Raw genomic sequence first — 20,988 nt, forward strand, 5'->3', positions numbered from 1 at the left:
CTGCCAAGGCGGGATACCCAGGAGGGACCAACAGGGGAGTGCTGAGGATAACGCAGCCTGGAACGTGGGGTGAGGAGGGAGGTGGGATGCTGAGCTCCCGGGGTGCAGAACCGCGGTGCTGAGATCCCGAGGCGGGAGGAATGGGATGCTGAGCTGCCGGGGATGCTGAGCTGCCGGGGATGCTGAGCTGCCGGGGATGCTGAACTGCCGGGGGCCGGGCCGGGCGGGCCGGGGGGCGGCTCCACGTGGCTCATTAGCAGAAGGCGATTTAATATTTATGAAGTGTTCTTGTTTGAATCCCAAGTCTTCGGCTCCAGTTACAAGGAGCTGCGTCACCCTGCGATCACATGGTAATTGTTGCTATTTCCAGGATCCCAGCCTCGCAGAGTGGCACAAGAGCTCTTTCCCCTTTTCTTGTCCTTTTTTCCCCGCCGCCTTTTCCCTTGTTGGCCGCTGTTTTCGGGGCGGTTTTTGCTCTCCCCTCGGCCGGCTCGGCGCTGGCCGGAGGCGCGGGGCGATGCCGGGGCCGCTGCCCTGAGCCGGGGCGGGCGCAGCCGCTCCCCCGCCCCTGCCCCTGCCCGGGAGCCGCTCCATGAGAGCGGGACCGGCCCGGCACCCCCAAAATGACCGAGCTGGAAGGGGACTTCACCAAGCTGCTGCTGCTGAAGGAGGAGCGGATCAAGGAGCTGGAGCGGCGCCTGGGGGAGAAGGACGAGGAGATCCAGGAGCTGCGGCGGCGGCTGCACAAATGCCAGTCCGTGCTGCCGGCCCCCAGCCCGCACATCGGGCCCCGCACCACCCGAGCGCAGGGCATCTCGGCCGAGCCGCAAACCTACCGCTCCTTCCACGACCTCCGCCAGGCTTTCCGCAAGTTCACCAAGGCCGAGAGGTAGGGATGACACCCCCTTTTCCCACCCCCCCATCCCGCGAACCCCCGTTCCCGAGCGGGGTGGCCGGGACACCGCGTCTCCCCGCCTGGGATCGCCGGCACGGAGCGTGCCCGGGGCGGGGAGCGGCTCCGAGCCGCCGGGAAGGAGCCCTGCGGGGGATCGGACAGCCCGGAGCTCCCTCCCTCGCTCCCTCCCTCGCTCCGCTCTGTCCTTCCCCGCCGCGGCTCCCGGGGGATGCTCGGCCGGAGCGCGGGGGGGCGGCGGTGCCTCCCCGGCGCTGGGAAAAGTTTGCGGCGGGGCCGGGAAGTTGTTCGGTGGCTGCTCGGGAGCCGCCAGCACCCCCGGCAGCCCCGGGCCCGGGACAGGTGCTACCTACCCCTCGTCCCGGCCCCCCTTTCCCCACCCTATTCTCCCCGAAAACGAGCCCACGCTGCTCCACCCGTGCTTTGCCTCCTGTTATCCCGGTGGAATTCGCTGATCCCGGAGGACTTTTTCCACATAAATGAGTCCATGATTCTCCTTCCCCGTGCTGCTGTCAGGCACCCAGAGAGAGGTTTTTGGGGGGGATCGTGGGGTCTGCATCACTCAGCCCAGGCTCTCGGGGGTTGTCCTTCTTCTACACACGTGGGAAAACCGTGGAGCGTGGTGCTGTGCTGGCTGCTGGGGAGGTTGAAGGGATGGAGAAGTTGGGAGGGTGTTGAGTGCGATGGAGAAGTTGTGTGTGACCGCAGGGGTGACCCTGCTTTGGGCAGGAGCTGTGGCTGGTGCTTCTCGAGCAAGGCACGGTCTCGTGTGCTCTGTGCAGAGCGATTTATTTCAGCAGAGCCATTCCCAACAGGATCTGTGTGTGAGTGAGCATCCACAGCTCTCACACCTCAAATGTGCTCAGACCAAACTCCAGCCCTTTCCTCCTCACCTGTCCCCTGCCCCTTGTTAACAAGACTATGGCTCAAACGAGGAGCACTTGGCTTTAGGCTTTTTTTATTCATTGTTATTCTTTTCCCTGCCTGTGGCGATTTAATAAAGCAAACTGCTGTGCCCAGGGAGGTGTGGGAGTGTGAGCTAAACGTGTCCATTCATCCTTCCCTGGGGCATCACATCCCTTGGCACCCCCTGCCCAAGGCAGAGGCCAGGTGTTGTGGATGGAGGAGAAACCACGTCCAACTTTTTCCTTTTGCTGCTGGTTTTTTTGGAGGCAATGATCATCCCGAGCCTCGTCTACCAGAGGGAAGGTGGCAGTGACCTGGCAGCTGTGGTGAGGGCAGGGAGCCAAGGGTGTCCCCACCCTGTGAAATAGCTTATTTAGGAGTTGTTAAACCTGCTCGTTGCTCTAGTGAGGTTTAGTCCTGGCCTGAGGCTTTCCCGTGCTGTTCCTGGTTTGGGTTGGCAGGCCAGCTGCAGGAAAAGCTGTGTCCGTGTGATGCCGTGAAGGTCATTTGTCCCATCCTACATCATTCCCATCATCCACAGATGATGTTTTAGTGGGCAGGAAAAATTCCTGCTGGGGCCCTTGGGCAGTTCCAGGCTGGAACTCCATCCCCTGGCATCCCCCCATGCCTCAGCCTCACTCGTGGTAGCCATGACAATGGTATCCAAGCCAGTCTGAGATTGCTTTTGGGTTTTAATTCTTAATTCTTCCTTTAATTCCACTTAATTCTTCTCCTGTCTCGTTGCTGGGAGAGCAGGAGGGTCTCCCATGGTGTGCTGAGCACGCTGCACCCACAACCTCTCTTTTGCCCCTGTTTCCCTCCCAAATCCCTCCCCACCATGGGCTAGATCGAGGTGTGTTTTCCATGGGCAGTGTCTGGGTCCTTGATCTGGTTCCAGGGCGCTGTCCTGGGATCAGGGAGCAAAGGGCTGTGCTGCAGAGGCCTGTGCCAGGAGCATGACGAGCTTTCCCCGCTCCTGCTCCGGAGGCAGGAATGGCTCCGAGTGCTGCCAGCTCCCCTCAGTGTCCCCAGGGCTTGCTCTGGCATCTCAGAACCGCTTACAGCACTCGGCTGATTTATTCATGGGGGAGCTCACGCACCTCCAGCAGCCTCCTGCCTGTGCTCCAGCGACAGCAGCAGCATCCCAGCTCTCCATCCCACTGGTCTTCAGCTCTCTGGGAGGCTGAGGATGGGCAACACCTCTTCTCCAAAACCCACAGACAACTTCCAGACCATAAATCCCCCAAGGGGATGTTCAGGCCCGTCTGTTTTCAGCTGAATGCAAACAGAAACATTTTTTACCTGGGATCAACCTTCAAACACTTTTTCATCTCTGAAGATAAAGATGTAGTTTTTGACAATATAATTGGATTTATTTATTGTGTGTAATATACACCAACATGTAGAACTGTCAAGGAGTTGAAAGCAGTGAACTACAGGATGACAGGAACTCAAACAGGGATAAATCCCAGCTGAAAGCAGAGAATGGAGTTGGTTTAAATATGCTATGCCTCTTGTAATGCACCTCTGTCATGTGCAGCAAGGGTAGAGTTGCAAAGGCTTGCAGAGATCCAAAGAACTGGGATGTGTAAACAGAAAGGTGGTGAAGGATGTGTTATCTCTGTTCTGGAAGTGTGTTTTTATGTTGTTGTTCCTTCTGATAATGTGGAAGTATAAATTTTAATGGCAGAAAGCATTGGCCAGGTGTATAGAGCTGTCTGTGTATCTACAGCCGATCTGTAAATTAGATTTTCTTTCAAAATAGCCACTTTCTGCACCTGTTTTCAAAAGAATTCCTCCCTGTTGTTCCTTGATCTGTTCCTGCCAGCAGAGATTTGAGTTGAGAGCAGAGCAACACTCTTACATCCTTGTAAATGATTCCTTAATTTATTTATGGCCAGCGAGTTTTGATTCACTTTTACCCACAGCCAGTGAGTGTTTGGGATCACACGAGGCCTCGGGGCTGTCTGATCCAGCACCTGCCCGTCCCTAATGGCAGCACAAAGCAGGAAAACCAGTTTGTCCCTGTTCCTGGCAGGGTGGGAGCCATCCCTGGATGATGCAGCAGCCCAGGCACTTTGCTGAAGTGATCCCCAGTTGCTAAGCAAAGGCACTGCAGATGATCAATGATGCAAAAAGTAAATGCTGAGGTGTGGCAAAGCCAGGACTAAGAGCTGGATCAGCCCTGCCTGTCCCTGCACCCAGGGGTGCTCATCGGTGGCTCCCCAGCACCCAGAGGTGCTTTGTGCCCTGGGAGTGATCGACCTGAGCCCTAATCCCACCTCCAGATCATCCTCCCGGGAAATTCCAGCAGCTGCCTGCCTTAATTCCGAGGTGCAATGTCTAATTCCAGCTAAATCCTGCTTATGTGGGGCGAGAAGCCTCCTTCAAACCAGGGTGGTGCGAAATGACTTGGGGAGCTCCGGAATTTTTTCGGAATAGCGACCGAATCTTCGCTGAAGCCCTGGCCCTGCAGGCAATTCCAGATTTTGTGTGTGGTTATATCCTCAAATCCCCGAATCCAGCTCAGAATCCCTGCCATCCCTGGGTTTTTCCATGCCAGTTTCTGTCTGACAGTGCTGTAGGCTCAGCCTCAGCATCATTTAAGACAGATGAGTTTCCCCACCCTGCTCCCGGTAATTTACTCATCTTTCTTGGCTCCCTAACTTTTTCTGCAACTTTTAAATGGGTTTTCCCCCCCTTTTTTAACTTTATTTCAGGAAGTATTTACCACAAGATGGCAGTGGGGTCTAACATTTAAGGCGAGGTGTTGGGGTGTATTGTGGTTTCAGCCTCCCAGGCCTGGACCAGCCCTCCTGCCTGTGGTTTTCCAGATAAAATCAGGCTTGAATCCTTGTTTCTCCTGCTTCCACCTCCTCTGAGGTGTTGGGGGTGTGTGTTCAGCCAAGGTGTTTAAACTCAGGATTAAAGGCGTTGGGTGGTACCAGGGATGGAGCATTGGAGTGGATCCTCTGAGGTTTATGCAGCAAAACTTGGGATTTAGCTGGTGTTTGGCTGTGGCTGGATCAGTCCGTCTCTGGGCTTTGGGTCCTGCTCAGGCCAGGACCAGCCATGCCCAGGGTGAAAACTGGGCAGCCTGGGAGGTCTCCAGTCCAAAATTCAAGACAAAGTCACCTTCAAAGCTGGACTGGGGCTGCCCCAGGCTAAAGCAGAGATGTCCTGCACAGCCTTGCAATTCTCCATCACTTTTCCCCCCTCCAACCCTTGTCTCGCATCTCCACCACCCCTGGAGCTGCTCTGTTGACAGCTTCCAACCCCCTGAGCGTGGCAAGAGGGATCTTCCCCCTCCCTGGAGCCCTGTCCTTCCTCCCTCAGCCCCTTTCTGGGAACTGAGCTGCCTGCCTGCGTTAATTTAGCCATGATCTCATCAGCTGCCAGCCACTAAAGCGATATCGATCCTGCGCTCAGCCTGCCCGTGAAAAACAACCCAGCTGCTTCCCCACTACCTGGAACCACCCTCCCCCGGGGCTTGGGCAGCCTGGAAAAGGAGTTTTTGCCTCATTTTTTTACTGGTGGGAGACCAGTGCATGACCTTTGACCAGTGTGTGACCCTTCAGCCTTTAAGCTGGAAAGGGACGGTTTAGGACTGTCCTTATGCAATATGTGACACCACTCAGCACCTATGTCTGAAATAGTCCAAACAGGGAGCTTTTGCTGGATCCAAGTCTGCTGTTTCTGTCTGTTAGGGTCAGCATCCCTTTGCAAAGCTCAGAGGAAGGATGGCAGTGGTTTTGCCATTAATTACGACCCTGAAAACTCCTTTCTTCCTCATTCGCTCGTCCCCAATCCGCTCCCATCTGCTTCTGATGGGCTGCAGCAGCAAATTCCATGGATGCTTCATCCCTGGGTGATCCCCCACCAAAGATCAGAAGGATTTTATTAGCTGGAATTATATTGGCAGAGGAAGAATTAATACTGTTCTCATTGCTTGTTGTTTTGGGAGTGCGTGGCTGCTCCAAGGGAGGGAAATACAGAGGGAAGTTTGACAGGGTTGCTTAAATTTGGGGAGAGCTGGAAAATATTCCAAAGAGAGTGATGGAAGTGGGAGGTGGACTCTTGGCTTGGTCCTCTGTGCTCATTTGGATGGAGGAACTTGTGGCATGAAGCAGTGGAGGGTATTGAGTGAAGATGGGGGAGACAGGGGGGTTGTCACTGCAGGGAGAGGTGTGACATCAGCCCCTGGAGAAGTCCAAGGTCAGACAAACAAGCACAGAAGGGTTTTAGAAAGGGAGAGAAGCAAATGTTTATGGTTAATCAATGGAAATAATTTCCTGTCTTTTAATTTTTAATGGGCTGAACTAACTGCTCCCCCCTTCCTTGGGCATCACTTCCCTTTGGTTTACAGGAGACCTGAAAATTGAGCCAGGATGGGGGGAAATTTGGCTCCCAAAGGGCATCAAATGGTGCCTTTCTACTGGGTACAGTCTGGCGTCTGTCTGTCTGTCTGTCACCAGCAGCCCTGGTCACCCAATCCACCTTTCCCATCGTATCCCTTCAGTGCTTCCTCATGGGCACAGTGGCATCACTGCTGGAGCAGCAAGAGCAGCTAAACTCAGCTTACCCTTCCATCTCCTCAAAAACAGTACTGAACAGGTATTAATTGATATATAAACATCTGGAATTTTAAAAAAACAAAACCAGAATAATTGATATATAAACATGTGAAATGAAAAAGAAACCTGATTATTCGATGAGATCCCTGGTTCTAGTGAGGAAAGGAAGGGCAATTGTCATTTTTCCGTGTGGTTTGGGATGAAAACTTGGACTCTTTGGCTTTGCTGTGTGTTTCTGAGGTCTGCCCCGAGGAAGGGCACACACATCCCAAGGCTGCCCTCAGCAGGAGCGGGAAGGGCAGGGAATGAGGCAGTGCCCATCCCTGGCTGACGCAAGCTCCGTCCCAGCGGCGTCATCCCAAATTCTTCCTTCGGCCTATTTTTAAATGCCTCAAGTCAGGAGGGTTTTGGAGCCTCCCTTGGGGCACCAAACCACAGGCCCAGAGATTTCAGGGCAGCTGCCAGATCTCCATGTCCCCCAGCTTCCCTCTGCCTGGAGCTGTGCTTCCCAATCCCTGAAAACCTGGTTACGTGTGGGCTCTAAAGCTCAGCTGAGCTCCCAAGCAAGGCCACCAGAAACTGCTTTTCCCTCCTGGATCTTTGGTGTGAGTGGATTTATAAAAATGCAAAAAGCTGGGAGTTGGGATTGTGTTGTTTTCCTGGAGCAGCTTGTGGACATCTCTTAGTCTGGAGGAGAAAAAGGGTCTTGTGTCTCTCTTGCTGCTGCGTTTTTAAAAGTGGCACGTGGATGTCATGGTGTAAAACTGCTTGCCCTCACTCACTCTTCATTTGGCTTCTTTTATAGTTTCTGTCAGATTTTTTAAAAATCATTTTTGTCAGAATTTTTGCATCCTTTCCATCAGAACTTTTGTGTCACTTTTGTTAGAATTGTTCTGTTGTTTTTGTCAGAATCGTCCTGCACGATGGAAAAGGTAATTCTCCAGCAAAAATCCCTCTGGGTGCTTGTCCTGGTTTAGAGCAAATTTGGGAGAAGCAGTGGTGAAGTCTTATCAGAGCAAAATGGGATAGAAAGGACTAAAATAAAACTCAGAGTGCCACTTTCCTAATGAGAAACTTCAGGAAAAAGCCTTCCCAAGGTTTCCACTTGGTTGTGGAGTTGCTGCAGGTTCTGGAAAATCTCTGACAGGGCTTGGCAAGGGGCTTCCTGAAGAGCTTTCCCCTCTGCCGTGACCTCTTGAGTGGAAAAGATGAGGATTGCTTTTTTTTTTAAATAGATTTTTTTTTTCTGTGTCCTGCTCATGGGTGTCCTCAGAGCATTTTTGTTCCATTAGAAATAAAAGCCTGTAGTGACAAATGAGGAAGAGGATGCTAAAAGAGGAGGCTGAGTTCAGGCTCATGGGTGGTGGCAGGAGCTGGGATGATCCTGGGGATCCATAAGGATAAGTGATTGAGATGATTTAAAATTTAAAATTCAGTTTTTGGATTTAATTCATGTTGGGGGCTGAGCTTGAGCATTGTGGGAATGGCTACAGGAGAGGGGGAAAAGCTCCCCAGAAATGGGATCAGATCTCTTCTGTTTGACTCAAAGGAGTGGAAGCAGATTTAGCAGCGATTTTCTTGGTGATTCCTGGTTTTGAGACATTTAAAGGTGTAAAATGGGGAGAAAGTGTCCACCTCATGGCAGTAAATTAATGACAGGCCGGTGGGGTGATGGAAAACTCAAAAAAACCCCAACAAACTCAGCAGCTGCAGGGGGAGAAAACAGAGAATTACTTAATATAAAATACCCAGAAGGAAACTCTGCAGGTGGGAAACAGGTTCAGGAGAAATATCTTAATATTTGGGGTTTCTGGCACAAGGTTTGCACTGAAGTTTGCACTGTGGTTGATTGATTGATTGATTGTAGCAAGCACAGCAGGATGGGAATTCTGAGTTGTTTTCATTTGCATTTTTTCTCTTTCTTGGGAGTTTCTATAAAATCCTCTGAGGTAAAAATCACCACCAGGATTTTAAGTGACCAATTAGTATAAAAAATCTGCTTAAAAAAAAATTATGTTGAGCTGTTTGTAATAAGGGATCAAGTCCTAAATATCAGAATTCCACTTTCTATTTATGTATCTGCACTGTGTTGCCAATATTTAACTTTTTTTTACTCTTTATTCCTTCAATTTCTCAGGAGCTGTGCTCTGTATTATTTTTCCTGTGGTGAGTAGGAAGGATAACAGAGAATAATTCCTTGAGACCCTAAAGAACTACACCCAGATCCTCTGAGTGACTCAACATAGAATTTTGGTGCTTGCAATTACTAAGCCAAAATTCAACTTTTAAGGCCTGGAATTGGTGGGAATAGCAGGGAAAAGTCCCTTAAAAATGCACCCCAAAGGTGGCTTCCAGCTTGGCTGTTTGTAAGGAATCTCAGAAGTGACTGTGGAGCAGGGAAAAATGCAGGGAGAGACACCTGGGGAGCTGCTGCACTTCCCAAAAGTTCCTAAAAAAAAAAAATTCTGGAAGGAATAAATACATCCAAGTGTCCCCTCTTGTTCCAGCCCATGGTTTTTATGACATTCAGAAGAAAAGAAATCCATGCTTACAGAAATACAGAAAGGTTCTGAAGGTTCAGAAAGGCAGAATGGGGAAAAGCTGGGAAGGAGCTCTCTGTGAAGGTGGGAAAAACACTGGGAAGTTGCTTTATCTGGGAAAATTTGGCAGCACCAGGGCTGTGTCTCCAAGGTGGTTTTGCTTCCCACCTGCCAGCCCACCCAAACCAGTCAGGGATTCTGCTTTTTCTGCATTTGATGTTTACCCTTTTCACAAAGCCTTGGGGGAATTTCTGTGGCCATTTCAGAATGGAGGCAGGAAAAACCCACCCCAAATCAGCTCTTAGAGGGAAAATTTTCATGGAATGACACTGAGAGTGTATTTTTTTCAAAAGACAGCCACCACCTCCTCGGCTACTTTATTTCTGTCTTTGCTGTAGTTCAGAAAAGGACTGCTTAACATTAAAAAAAAATTAAAATACTAAAATGAAAGCAGCATAAAAGGTGGTGGTTGTGGGTTTTTGTTTTTTTTTCCTCCCCCCATTGATTTTCATGCTGCTTTATGAAATCTGTGTTAAGTAAAGGCTGAAGTCTCTGCCTTCCCTTTCATCCCATAATGCAAGGCTGGGCTCTCCCTGCCAGGAGCACGTTTCTCACTTTGATCTGCAGGTTTATTATCGCGTGTCCCATCCAGGGAAAAGGCTGCAGTGCCTTTTGGGAAGCACAGACCGGAGCAGTTGGGCTCCCCTGCAGAAACCCTGACATTTTAAATCTTCTTCCCCACATTTCTCAGCACTGCTGGGGCAGAGAGACTTGAAGCCAGATTGAGATTTATCCCTCCCCTCCATGACTTTAAAATAATCACTTGAAAAAAGAAGAATTTCAAAGTGTTTTATCTTTTGATAAGAGAATGCTCGTGGCAACTTCAACCAGAAACTTGTTCTTCTATGGGAAGATGCTGGAAAAATATAGGTTGAGCTGGTGTGGATATTATGAATATTAAATTTTTTACTCCATTATTCCATATGTTTGGAGTCAGAATAGCAAAAAAGGAAGTGGGAATGGTGTTGTGGATCAACTGAAGGCTGGTTTTAGGGAAATTTCTGGGGTTTGATTCATCTCTTCTGAGTCTGTGCAGTCAAATCCATCCTAAAGCATCAGTTGCAGAGGCCATTTGATTTAGGGACAGTTGTGTCCACATGTCCAGTTCGTGCTGCTGCTGCTGCTCATTGTCTCTGGCACCTTTTTGGCTGGGTTGACTCCTAAATTGAAATTTCTACTCTGAGATTAAAAGTAGGTACAGCTGATTCCAATCTTTTATGCTGGGCTGGTTGATTTCTCTTTTGGAGAGCCTCCTTCTCCTTCTTCTTCTCCTTCTTCTCCTTCTTCTCCTTCTTCTCCTTCTTCTCCTTCTTCTCCTTCTTCTCCTTCTTCTCCTTCTTCTCCTTCTTCTCCTTCTTCTCCTTCTTCTCCTTCTTCTCCTTCTTCTCCTTCTTCTCCTTCTTCTCCTTCTCCTTCTCCTTCTCCTTCTCCTTCTCCTTCTCCTTCTCCTTCTCCTTCTCCTTCTCCTTCTCCTTCTCCTTCTCCTTCTCCTTCTCCTTCTCCTTCTCCTTCTCCTTCTTCTCCTTTGTTTTTTTGCCAAATGTTCAGTATCTAAAAATCAAGCCTCTTTTAAAAGCTTTAAATCAAATGGAAAACACAGGGGGAAACTTCCCATGGAATGATGTCATGAATCTTTGCAGCCAGCGTTTCTGTGATGGCTCCTGCCCAGGCAGAACATGAAGAAGTCCCCTGGAGCTGGTTTCCCCCACAAGTGACTCCTTTCCTGACCCTGCTCCCAGCCTGTGATTCCCTGGGAACTGGAAGCAGCAGCTCCTTGCGTGGGTGTTGTGCTGGTGGTGTTCACATTGTGAGGGAGAACACGGAGCTGATGAATCCCTGCATCCCCATTCCAGCCTGCAGCCTCTGTAAATCCGGATTTGGGAACTGGTAATTCCTGATTTGGGAAAGGAGATTTCAAGTGGGAATCTCAGGAGGTCAGCAGGGCTGGCTTTCCCCATCCAGCCCCTCGGCCTCCGTGGAGGTTTTGTTTTCTCCGGTGCGTTTCTGTCATTAATAAAATCACCCCCTTCCCATCCCAGCTCACAGCCCTGCCGGTGACTGAGGCAGCCCTGCGAGCTGCAGGGAAGATTAATTGCCCTAATTGCTCTGCCTTCAATATTGGTTCCACATTTCCAGCCTGAATCTGTCTCAGCTTCCTGGCCCAGCTGTTAATCCTGTCCTGTTTGCTGTCCTTCCCACGCTTCTCCCGAGCACTTTTCCCTTGCTTCTAACCCCCCTGTGCCAGGATAAAAGCCCCTGGAGCTGGAGATGCTCCCAACAAGCTCGAGTTTGTGATTCAGCCACTTCACAACAGCCTTTTAATTGCATTGCATGGCTGCAAATGCTTTTTTTCAGCCCAATTTGTAGGTGCTTTAATAAAACTTGCTAAGCTCATTCCACGAGATCTGTTTTCCATAGGGCCCTATGGATTGGCACTTGTTGTCTCGCCTTAGTTTTTCCAGCAATTAAATGGAGGCTCTCACATCCCAAAGGACGTGCAGGATTTGATGTCAGGCTGACAGAATTACCTGTGGGATTTCATTTACCTGCCAAAATCCTGGTGGAGTGTTTGCTTTCCTCTGGCTCTCCAAAATGTATTTTTTTTGTATTCCAGAACTCAGCAAAGATCAAGAGCAAACTCAGTGACTCTCTGGCCCACCTTTTGTTGAAAATTAAAAAACCCAGTGTGTAAAGACTTGAACCACTCTATTTTCCAGTATTTTGGCTGTCCATATCCAAGCCCTGCTCTATTTTTTATCTGTTCAGGTGCTGACCCATAAGATCATTTTTTATCCAGGGACTTGTCCAATATTTTCCTTCCTAAGGCAGCTGTGACTATGAGTTCACTGCCCCATCATGTTACTGTTCATTTCCTCTTCAATTAATGGGGATGAAGTGGGATTTAGGCAATTTTAGTGTGATGTTGATGGGTTGGAGGTTTTTCTTTCAAGCCCATGCTGCCTTCGTCAAGCTGTGGTAACACTTCCATTTAATTATACAAAATTCCATTATATTATATTATATTATATTATATTATATTATATTATATTATATTATATTATATTATATTATATTATATTATATTATATTATATTATATTATATTATATTATATTATATATTATATTATATTATATTATATTATATTTTATGTATTTTATGTATTTTATTGTATTTTATTTTATTTTATTTTATTTTATTTTATTTTATTTTATTTTTTTTCTCCTTTCCTCTCAGTCTGAGATGCCTGGCCCTGGGGGCAGGGGTGGGTTTTGGCCTGGAGAAAATCAGGATTGCCACAAGTCTCTTGCTGAGGACATGGGGGTATTCTGGTGAGGTTTCTTCTGCCCTTTTCTCTCTGCTGGTCCCATCCCAAGCACTTTTCTCCCCAGTCCACATCCTAAGGAGCAGATTTAAGGAGCAGGATTTGAGGGAAAAGCTGAGGTGCTGTTTCAGGCTGCTCCTGCTCACAGCAAAAGCTTCTTGAGCCTGATACTCTCCTAATGAGACTATGGAGGGAATGATTTCCCTGTGTGGGGGAAGCATTTTCCACTGACATTATCTCAGTTTAGCCTTCAGACCCGACACAAGGATAATGGGATAATTACAGCTCGATTTGATGTGCTCAGGCATCGCTTTCATTACAGACAAATGTTCCTGGAGAAAGGAAATGTCATCCCATTACTGGCTGATCTTTAAAACCTCGAGGAGTTCGCTCACTTTTGTCTTACCAAATCCGGTTTCCACTCGTACACGTCCCCAGCCATACCCAGGGTAGTGACTGTGTTTATCAATAAAACAGTCAGGCCTGGGCACTCAAAGAAATGTGAATTTACTGGTCTCCAACCAATAAAAGTGTCCAGGAGGTTAAGCACAGATTTGGCTTTTGAAGTGGGCTCCTCATTCAGGAGCACTGGGGGCAAAATCAGGCTGGAAATGAGGAATGGCACGGGTTTGTTTGGGACTTGAGCCTTTGGCATCTCCTTAATAAGATCAAGCCCTGTGTGGGATTTTATTGCTCTGCACAAGTCCCTGACAGGAGGGAGCAGCCAGGGGGGTCAGGCTCTGCCCAGGGAACAGGGACAGGATGAGGAAATGGCCTCAAGTTGCTCCAGAGGGGGTTTAGATGGGATATCAGGGAAAATTCCTTCACCAAAAGGATGGTCAGGCCTTGGAAGGGGCTGCCCAGGGAAGTGGTGGAGTCCCAGACCGGGGAGTGTTCCAAAACTGTGGGTGTGGAAGTTGGGGATGTGCATTGGAGGTGGCCTTGGCATTGCTGGGGAATGGTTGGACTGGATCTCAGAGGGGTTTTCTGACCTTTAGGATTCTCTGTGAAGCATGAACCACCAAGCCCTAAAAACCCCAGCCTGATGGTAAATGAACTGCCAAACCTGGGCTATATCTCCTGTTTTTCTTGCATTGCCAACCTTTCCCTAATTTCTCAGTTCAAAAGAGCTTGGCAAAGCAGTTGGTGGTGCAAGAAAAGAAAGGGTTTGGTACCATGTGGGAGAACCAGGGCTGGATTTGGTCTGGTCAGAGCATTAATGTAAATTCAGTGTAAGGTTGAGCTGACAGATGGATTTTATGCCATATTCCTCCTGGCCATGGCTTCTGGGAAGGAAAGGAGATCTGGGAGAAAAGTGCAGCTTTAACACTTGGATTATTTCAGCTTTATCTTCCATGTGGCTGGAAATATTTGATGCTTAAGGCAGCGACAGAGCCATGTCTTGGGGTAAAAAATCCAGGGGACAGACCTCAGCTTAATGCTGGGAAGTGGTTAAAAAAAAAACCTCCCAAAAACTGATGCCTGAGTTGCCAGGGAATAGAGGGAGGGAAAAGCTGCAGGGCTGCACAGCCCCCTAGCTTTCCTGGGAATGAAAAAACGCTTTCAGCTCCGTCTCCCCACCCTGTGCCCTGGTAAAGGGCCTCACAGAGCTGAGATCTTTCTGCAGAAGGTTTGAATAAGGGTTGTACACGGTGGTGCTCTGTGGGTAACCACAGCACCTCCAGGAGCTGCACATGGAGCCGGAGCTCGCCCTGGCCCGGCGGCACCGGGGGAGGCTGAAAGGCTGCGCTGTTCCCGCTCCGGGATTTTTATCGGAGAAACCCCGGGGAAGGATTCCTGGAGGGAAGCTGCCAAACCCCCAAACCCAGCGGGAAGGTGGGGAGAAGCCTCTCCTGTGTGCTGGCACGCAGGGCTTGGCTGTGGAAAATACCCTGGCACAGCTCTTTGGGGCTGGAGGGGACGTGGGGTGGCGGCGCTGGCAGCGGAGACTCCAGAGGGGGAAGATTTGGGGATAAACACACTTGGGCAGGAAAAGCTGGGTGGTTTGGGGGTTTTAGAGCATAAATCTGCTCAGCTGGGGTGGGCACTGGAGGTGGCACTGCTGACCTGGAGCTGCAGGTGGAGATGTCCCTTTCCCTGGATATGCACCTGGATATTTGTCCTTGTTCAAAATAGGTGCCGCATTTTTCATACGGATTTACCAATCTTCCAGTTCTTGTAAAGTCTTTTGCTGCTCGTCCAAAAATGTCACTTATTACTGGGCATTTAATCAATTATAGCATTGATATAATTTAAAATAAGATTTTTATTTTATTTTTTTTCTACAAGCCCCTTCTGCCCTTGACAAATACTATTTGTTTACTTTCTTCAGCATCATCTCCAGCTGCATCCTTTGCCACATGGGGGACTTCAGCATTCTGAAACAGCAGTTCAGCCTCAGCCACCAGGAATTACAGCTCCTTCTTGGCCTCTGGCTGTATCTTGTCCTTTGACTTCACGGTTTCCTGGTGCAAACTGCACGGGGAGCAAAATTCACCCTCTGGGTTTGTGTGGGGCTGTTTCTTCACCCAGGCAGAGGATGGAGGCTCTTCCCAGCAGGAGAGAGCTCCAGCCTGCCTTTTCTGGCAGCCTGCAGGTGGGGTGGGCACAGGTAACACCCCCGTTTTTTGGAGGTCCCGATGCCCATTTTATGGTCCTTCCCTACCTAAACCAGGAGAGCGAATCATGGCAGAGGTTATAGGGGAGGAATGTCTGTGCCTTGCGCTGTTCTCCTTTCCAACACATTCCATCAAGGAACTAAAGGGAAAAGGCGATTTCCCCCCTCCCAGATTCCTTTGATGCCGCTGGCATCCCCTGTAAATCAAGTGCTGGATGTGGGGAGATTTAAAACACGGTATTTTTGGTGGCTAAATGCAAACCTGTCCCATTTTCCTTGCTGTGATGCCCGGGATAAAGCGGAGCTCAGCCTGGGGCAGGGCTTGGCTTTGCCTGACAGGTCCAAGCTCTGGCACTGACTGCCAGCAACAACTTCGGAAGAGCTCCGGGCCATAAATAATTAATACCTGCTGAATTATTCAGGCTGGGCGTGCAGCAGATGAATGCAGCGAGCTGACCAGGCTATGAATGAGTAATTATGTTAATTAACCCATGCAGCTCGCTGGTGGTGCAATTAAGCTCATCCTTCAGGCTGCTGCGATTTTTCAGGAACAGAAATGAGATAAAATGAAACAAACTAAAGCTGCAGTTACAAGAGGTGGGTTAAACCGTGTGGTTTGAATGATCAGCAGACGAGCTGTGCTCTAATTCAGGTGGATTTATGTTCCAGCAGCCCTCCATTCCTTCGGGGGGGGGTGAAACGGGTACATTTCTTAAAGGTTTAATCACTGCTCTCTGCAAGAACTTGAAGACGTTTCTGCAGATTTAGTAGCGTGATGTGCCAGTCTCTTCTATTTCCTGTGTGTTGCTGAAGAGGAAAAAAAAAAAAAAGAAAAAAATATTTAAAACCCATTAGCATCATGAGATGGGTCCTAATAATGCTCTACAAATTGAAAGCTTAATTTTGCAAACACATCACTTGCCTTTCAGTGGCCAGCAAAACCTAAGTCCATGTTAAAAGGCTTTTCTGATGAAAAGAAAGAATTATTTTAGTCACAGGTGGAGAATATTCCCATTCCCCCCCCCCCGCTCTTGTGTTGATAATATGCTTTGCACTGTGAAGAATTGGAAGAACACTGATGGAATTGGGTTCATGAGAGAGAAGTTTAGGGAATGGCTGCGATTTTTCCCAAGCTGACATGGAAAGGATCTGCTCTGAGCTTTGCCTCTCATCAAAGAATTACCCAGGTGGGGTGAATTCTCCACTGAAGGGCTCCAAACCTGTTCCAGCAGTGAGGCTTTTGGTAAAACCTTTAAATAGAAGTAAGGGGGGGATAGAATCTGTGGTTTTCCTTCTGTTTGGGAGAGCAGAGATGGCAAAATGTGGTTCATGCACGGGCTGGATTTTGGATTTGGGATCCCCACCTCCAATTTCACCTCCTGGTAGGGATTTTATACTGCTAAAGAATTGGATACTTTCATCTGAGGATTGTTTCGTTTTCCTGAATTGCTTGGTCTGCTTGGGTTTGATTTGCCTTTTAAAAACTTCTTTTACCCCCTGTGCTGGGCATCCCCTACAAAAATAAAAAGAAGTTTGAGGGATACAAAACATATTTACTTCAATTCCCCAGCCTAGTGGGGCTCCTGGATTGATTCTTCTCCCATAATTTACTCCTCCATGCTCAGCATGTGCTGTTCTGCTGCTCAGTCAATAGTGATTCTGCCTGGAAATTGCATCCATGGTTTTTAAAATCAGAGTTTGCTTGCAAAGCTTGACTTGATCTGTAGATCTGAGCAGTTTGGGAAGTCAGGGTTTGTTATGGGGTTTTAGGGAGGTGATGAATTAACTGCAATTGCAGTGAAATATTCATGGTATTAGCATGAGCTATTTAAATTTAATTGACTTTTCTGGGAGTTTACAAGGGAATATAAATGGAGAGTAAAAAGAGTCAGAGTCCTGAAAATGGAATAATTTAAAATGAGACAAAATGTGTCCTGTGTAGAGGAAAGAAACTCCCTTCATTTTTCAGATTGGTCATTAATACTAAAAAGTAGGGATGTTTGTGTCTGTGTGTCCTGAATTTTGTGTGAACACTCAGAGTGGCTGGGAGTTGAGCCAGGAACTGATGCAAATCAATGCTTTAATGTGCATTACTGCATCGAATCATTGATCCCAGCTTGCACCAAATCAATCTGTGGCATCTCTTTAAGGGGGAACAAAGAGATGGTATTACTTAAGTCTGGTATTATTTATCATACCACAGGAATGGTAAAGAAAACCCACCCAAAATGTGGTGTCTGCAGGCAGAGTTGTTACAGCTCCGAAATAATTTGGTTTTGGACAAAATGAATATTAAGCAGAAGAAGGCTGTGAGTTTAATTGCTCTGAGGGATCTACAGACAGTGCCGTGGGTTTATAAATGCCCGTTTTGATAGAAATAACCCCCTTAAGATGCCACATGTTCATTTTTTGGGGAGTTGCACTGAGTAACTCGAAAAAACCTTGTGATTAAAGAGTTGTGGTAGCGCCTTGCAGAGACACCAAATAAATTAATGTCTTAAACCAGGGCTTGAGCAATAGTGTTGCAATTTATTTTTTTTAATGCGATGACTGTTTTTGATATTTTTATCTTGCATCTAGATTGCTTTGGGGTGTTTTTTGTTGGGTAGATTCTGTGTTTTGCTGGGTTTTATTGCCCAAGCGTTCTGTGCGAGGCTGCATCTCGAGCAGGGCAGCAGAGGGCGGCCTTACTCCTTGTGTTTGTGTTGCCTCCTCCCGGGAGAAACGGGGCTAAAAAGCCGGGAAAAAGGGAAGAATGTGGGGAATGCTGTGCCTGGCCGAGCTGCGGGCCGTGGAAGGCAGCGGAGCCGGCACAGGAGCCGCGTCATGCCCAGAGCATCAGCTGCCAATTCCCTTCTTTGCTGAGAGCCCTGCCTTGGAAGCACAAGGAAAAGAGGAAAGAGCGGGAGCGAAGCAGAAACAAAGGGGAAAACCCTTTTTGTGCGTGTGGGAAAGGAGCAGGGGTGGTTGGGATGCGAGTTTGGATGCGGACTGTGAGTTTGTGCTCCTGTTGGGGGAGCAGGGCTCTGGAACGCGCTGGGTTTGTGCCTCCTGCCCATACCGAGCCTTCCTCTTGTGCCACCGGAGCCTTGCCAGGGGCAAGGAGATGTGCAGAGCCTGCCAGGGGCTCTGGAGATGGGTTTGGAGCCTGCCAGGGGCTCTGGAGATGGGTTTGGAGCCTGCCAGGGGCTCTAGAGATGGGTTTGGAGCCTGCCAGGGGCTCTGGAGATGGGTTTGGAGCCTGCCAGGGGCTCTGGAGATGGGTTTGGGCATTGGGCTTTGTGTGCCGGCAGAAACTCGGGAAGGGGGAAAGGGCCCTGTTGCCTGGGCTGGGTTGCTCAAGGAAAGCAGAGGAGGTAAAGCTGCAACACAAACAGTTCTTGGAGAGAAATCATCTGGGCCCAGCACAGGAGGGACCTGGAGCTGCTGGAGATAGTCCAGGGGAGGCACCAGGATGAGCAGAGGGATGGAGCAGCTCTGCTGGGAGGAAAGGCTGGGACAGCTGGGATTGTTCAGCCTGGAGAGGAGAAGCTTTGGGGTGACCCAACTGTGGCCTTCCAGGACCTGAAGGAGCTACAGGAAAGAGAGAGAGACTCTGTACAAGGGATGATGGAGGGAGGGACAGGACACAGGGAATGGCTTTCCAGGGCCTGAAGGAGCTACAGGAAAGAGAGAGAGACTCTGTACAAGGGATGATGGAGGGAGTACAGGACACAGGGAATGGCTTCCCAGTGCCAGAGGGCAGGGATAGATGGGATATTGGGAAGGAATTGTTCCCTGGGAGGGTGGGCAGGCCCTGGCACAGGGTGCCCAGAGCAGCTGTGGCTGCCCCTGGATCCCTGGAAGTGTCCAAGGCCAGGTTGGACTTTGGGGCTTGGAGCAGCCTGGGATAGTGGAAGGTGTCCCTGCCCATGGCAGGGGGTGGTATGGGATGAGCTTTAAGGCCCCTTTGACCCTAAACCCTTCTGTGATTATACAAAAGATCAATACCAGCCCAGGAATCTTTCTTCCTCAACCTCAGAGAAGCAGACCCAAAACACTTTGCCTTGGCAGCAGCATTTCTGCCAAGGGATTTTTCCCTTTAGGTTTGAGGAAGCTCCCAGTAGTTGGTATTACAGTTCCCCAGCTGTGCTGTTTTCCACACAAACCAAAGACTGGGAGCTGGTGGGGAAGAGGTGCACGGGTGAACCTTGCTGGCATGTTTGAATACTCTGCCATGCAGAGGGGTTAAGGTCAGAGGAAAAGCAGCTGGGAATGGAACTGGAGTGAGGAAAAGCAGGGCAGGTGAGGAGGTGGAGCAGTGCCAGCCAGGAGGGAGCCCTGCACCTCAGCCAGGGGTTTGGCTGCTGATCTGCAGAAATGGAAGAAAGGTGAGGATGAAAGCTCTGCCCATGCCCTGACTCACCCAGGGCACTCAGCTGAGAGATGTTGGCGGTGCTGAGGAAATCAGGCGAGTTCTGGTCTCTAATGCTCTGATGAGTAGAGCAATCAGTCCCTGCTAACACTGACAGAGAAAACGGTGAATATAAACATTTTACACACTCTGAGAGCCCAACTTGATGGAGTTTCCCCAAGCATAAATAAGAAATCGCTGTAGAAGTCAGTGGAGCGCTGTAAAACCTTTGTGAGGCCTGATGTGAGCCCTGTTTGCAGATTGTGCCTGGATGATTCATGGATATTTCCTTGGTACTGTAACAAGCTGTGCCTTCTGTGGGGTGCAGCCATTGATTCGGAGCCTTAAATGATCACAGGGCTCTGCTCCTGTGGACAGAACTTTTTGGGAAATGTTCTCTAAGAGGAAAGGTTTAGCATTGCTGGAATTGTGGCCATAAACACCTGTAGATCCCTAAATAAGAGTCTGGTGCTCCAGTGGAATATTTGCAGTTGCTCAGGACATGCAAATGTCAAAGACTTCAGGATAAATTCTGTTTTTTTTAAAAGGAAGACAGCTCTCAGTGCAACTTAAAGAAACATCAGCCTGTTCTCCAGGCATGTAAAGGCCAGGTTTAAAATCTGTGGTTTGTGTTTATTGTTATAAATGCCTGAAACAGTCAAATAATAATTTTTAATAAGCAGAGGAATTAAACTGATTGTATAAAGAGACAGGGCACTTGTTCTCAATGCATCATGAAATAATGGTAACACACTGGTTATTTTCATATCAGGGGAGCAGAATTTGTGTTTATTTCTAATCCAATTTCAAGTATAAATGAATTGTTTTGAAGGCTGGATAAATCAACCCGACAGACCAAGGCAATTATGGGAGGTGAGTGGTGCATTACTGGTGAGGAGAGATAAGAAACACTGCAGGGTCTGAAAGGGTGAGCAGAGGGAGCACCTGGAATTGCAAATTCTTGGGGTTGCTGAGAGGTTTGTCACTGTGAAACCCCTGAAGTGGAGGAATGGCATCAAACAGCCTCAAAATGAGGCTGGAGAAATGAGCTGCTATCAATTAATATAATTTTGGGGGGTGGTAGGGGAGTGAGCTTCTTGCTGTTCTCACTTTCCTGAGGGTTTTGCTTTCCACCTCTTGCAGCCAGAGCGCCGTGACTGAAACAATGAGCGAGGCGCACTGGGCAGCGCAGGTCAGAGATGGAAAAAGCTGAAGCTGAGGAGTTCAGCTGTGGTTGTGTCATGTTTTAAAAGGAAACAGTGAAGAATTGCAGCTGTCTCATGGAACAAATCTCATCTTTGGTGACCCCAAGTTTTTCCCAGCATCTGAGGAAGATTGGTGCTCTGGCAGAGTTGGGATTGTTCAGCCTGGAGAGGAGAAGTTTTGAGGTGACCTCACTGTGGCCTTCCAGTGCCTAAAGGGGCTACAGGAAACATGAAGAGAGACTCTGTGCAAGGGATGGAGTGACAGGACACAGGGAATGGCTTCCCAGTGCCAGAGGGCAGGGATAGATGGGATATTGGGAAGGAATTGTTCCCTGTGAGGGTGGGCAGGCCCTGGCACAGGGTGCCCAGAGCAGCTGTGGCTGCCCCTGGATCCCTGGAAGTGTCCAAGACCAGGTTGGACTTTGGGGCTTGGAGCAGCCTGGGATAGTGGAAGGT

General features: G+C 48.9%; 1 protein-coding gene across 1 annotated transcript in view; it reads left to right on the forward strand.

Annotated features, from left to right (window-relative positions):
* The first annotated feature begins 221 nt into the window (after positions 1 to 221).
* The window catches only part of PRKG1 (protein kinase cGMP-dependent 1), a 363,030-nt gene continuing 342,263 nt past the window's right edge, over positions 222 to 20,988 (forward strand). Inside the window, exon 1 of the mRNA XM_058840756.1 lies at positions 222 to 889. Within this exon, the coding sequence (XP_058696739.1) occupies positions 624 to 889 (266 nt within the window). The 5' untranslated portion in view covers positions 222 to 623. The remainder of the gene's footprint in view (positions 890 to 20,988) is intronic.

The sequence above is a fragment of the Poecile atricapillus genome, chromosome 6, assembly GCF_030490865.1.
Source record: "Poecile atricapillus isolate bPoeAtr1 chromosome 6, bPoeAtr1.hap1, whole genome shotgun sequence".
Lineage (NCBI taxonomy): Eukaryota > Metazoa > Chordata > Aves > Passeriformes > Paridae > Poecile > Poecile atricapillus.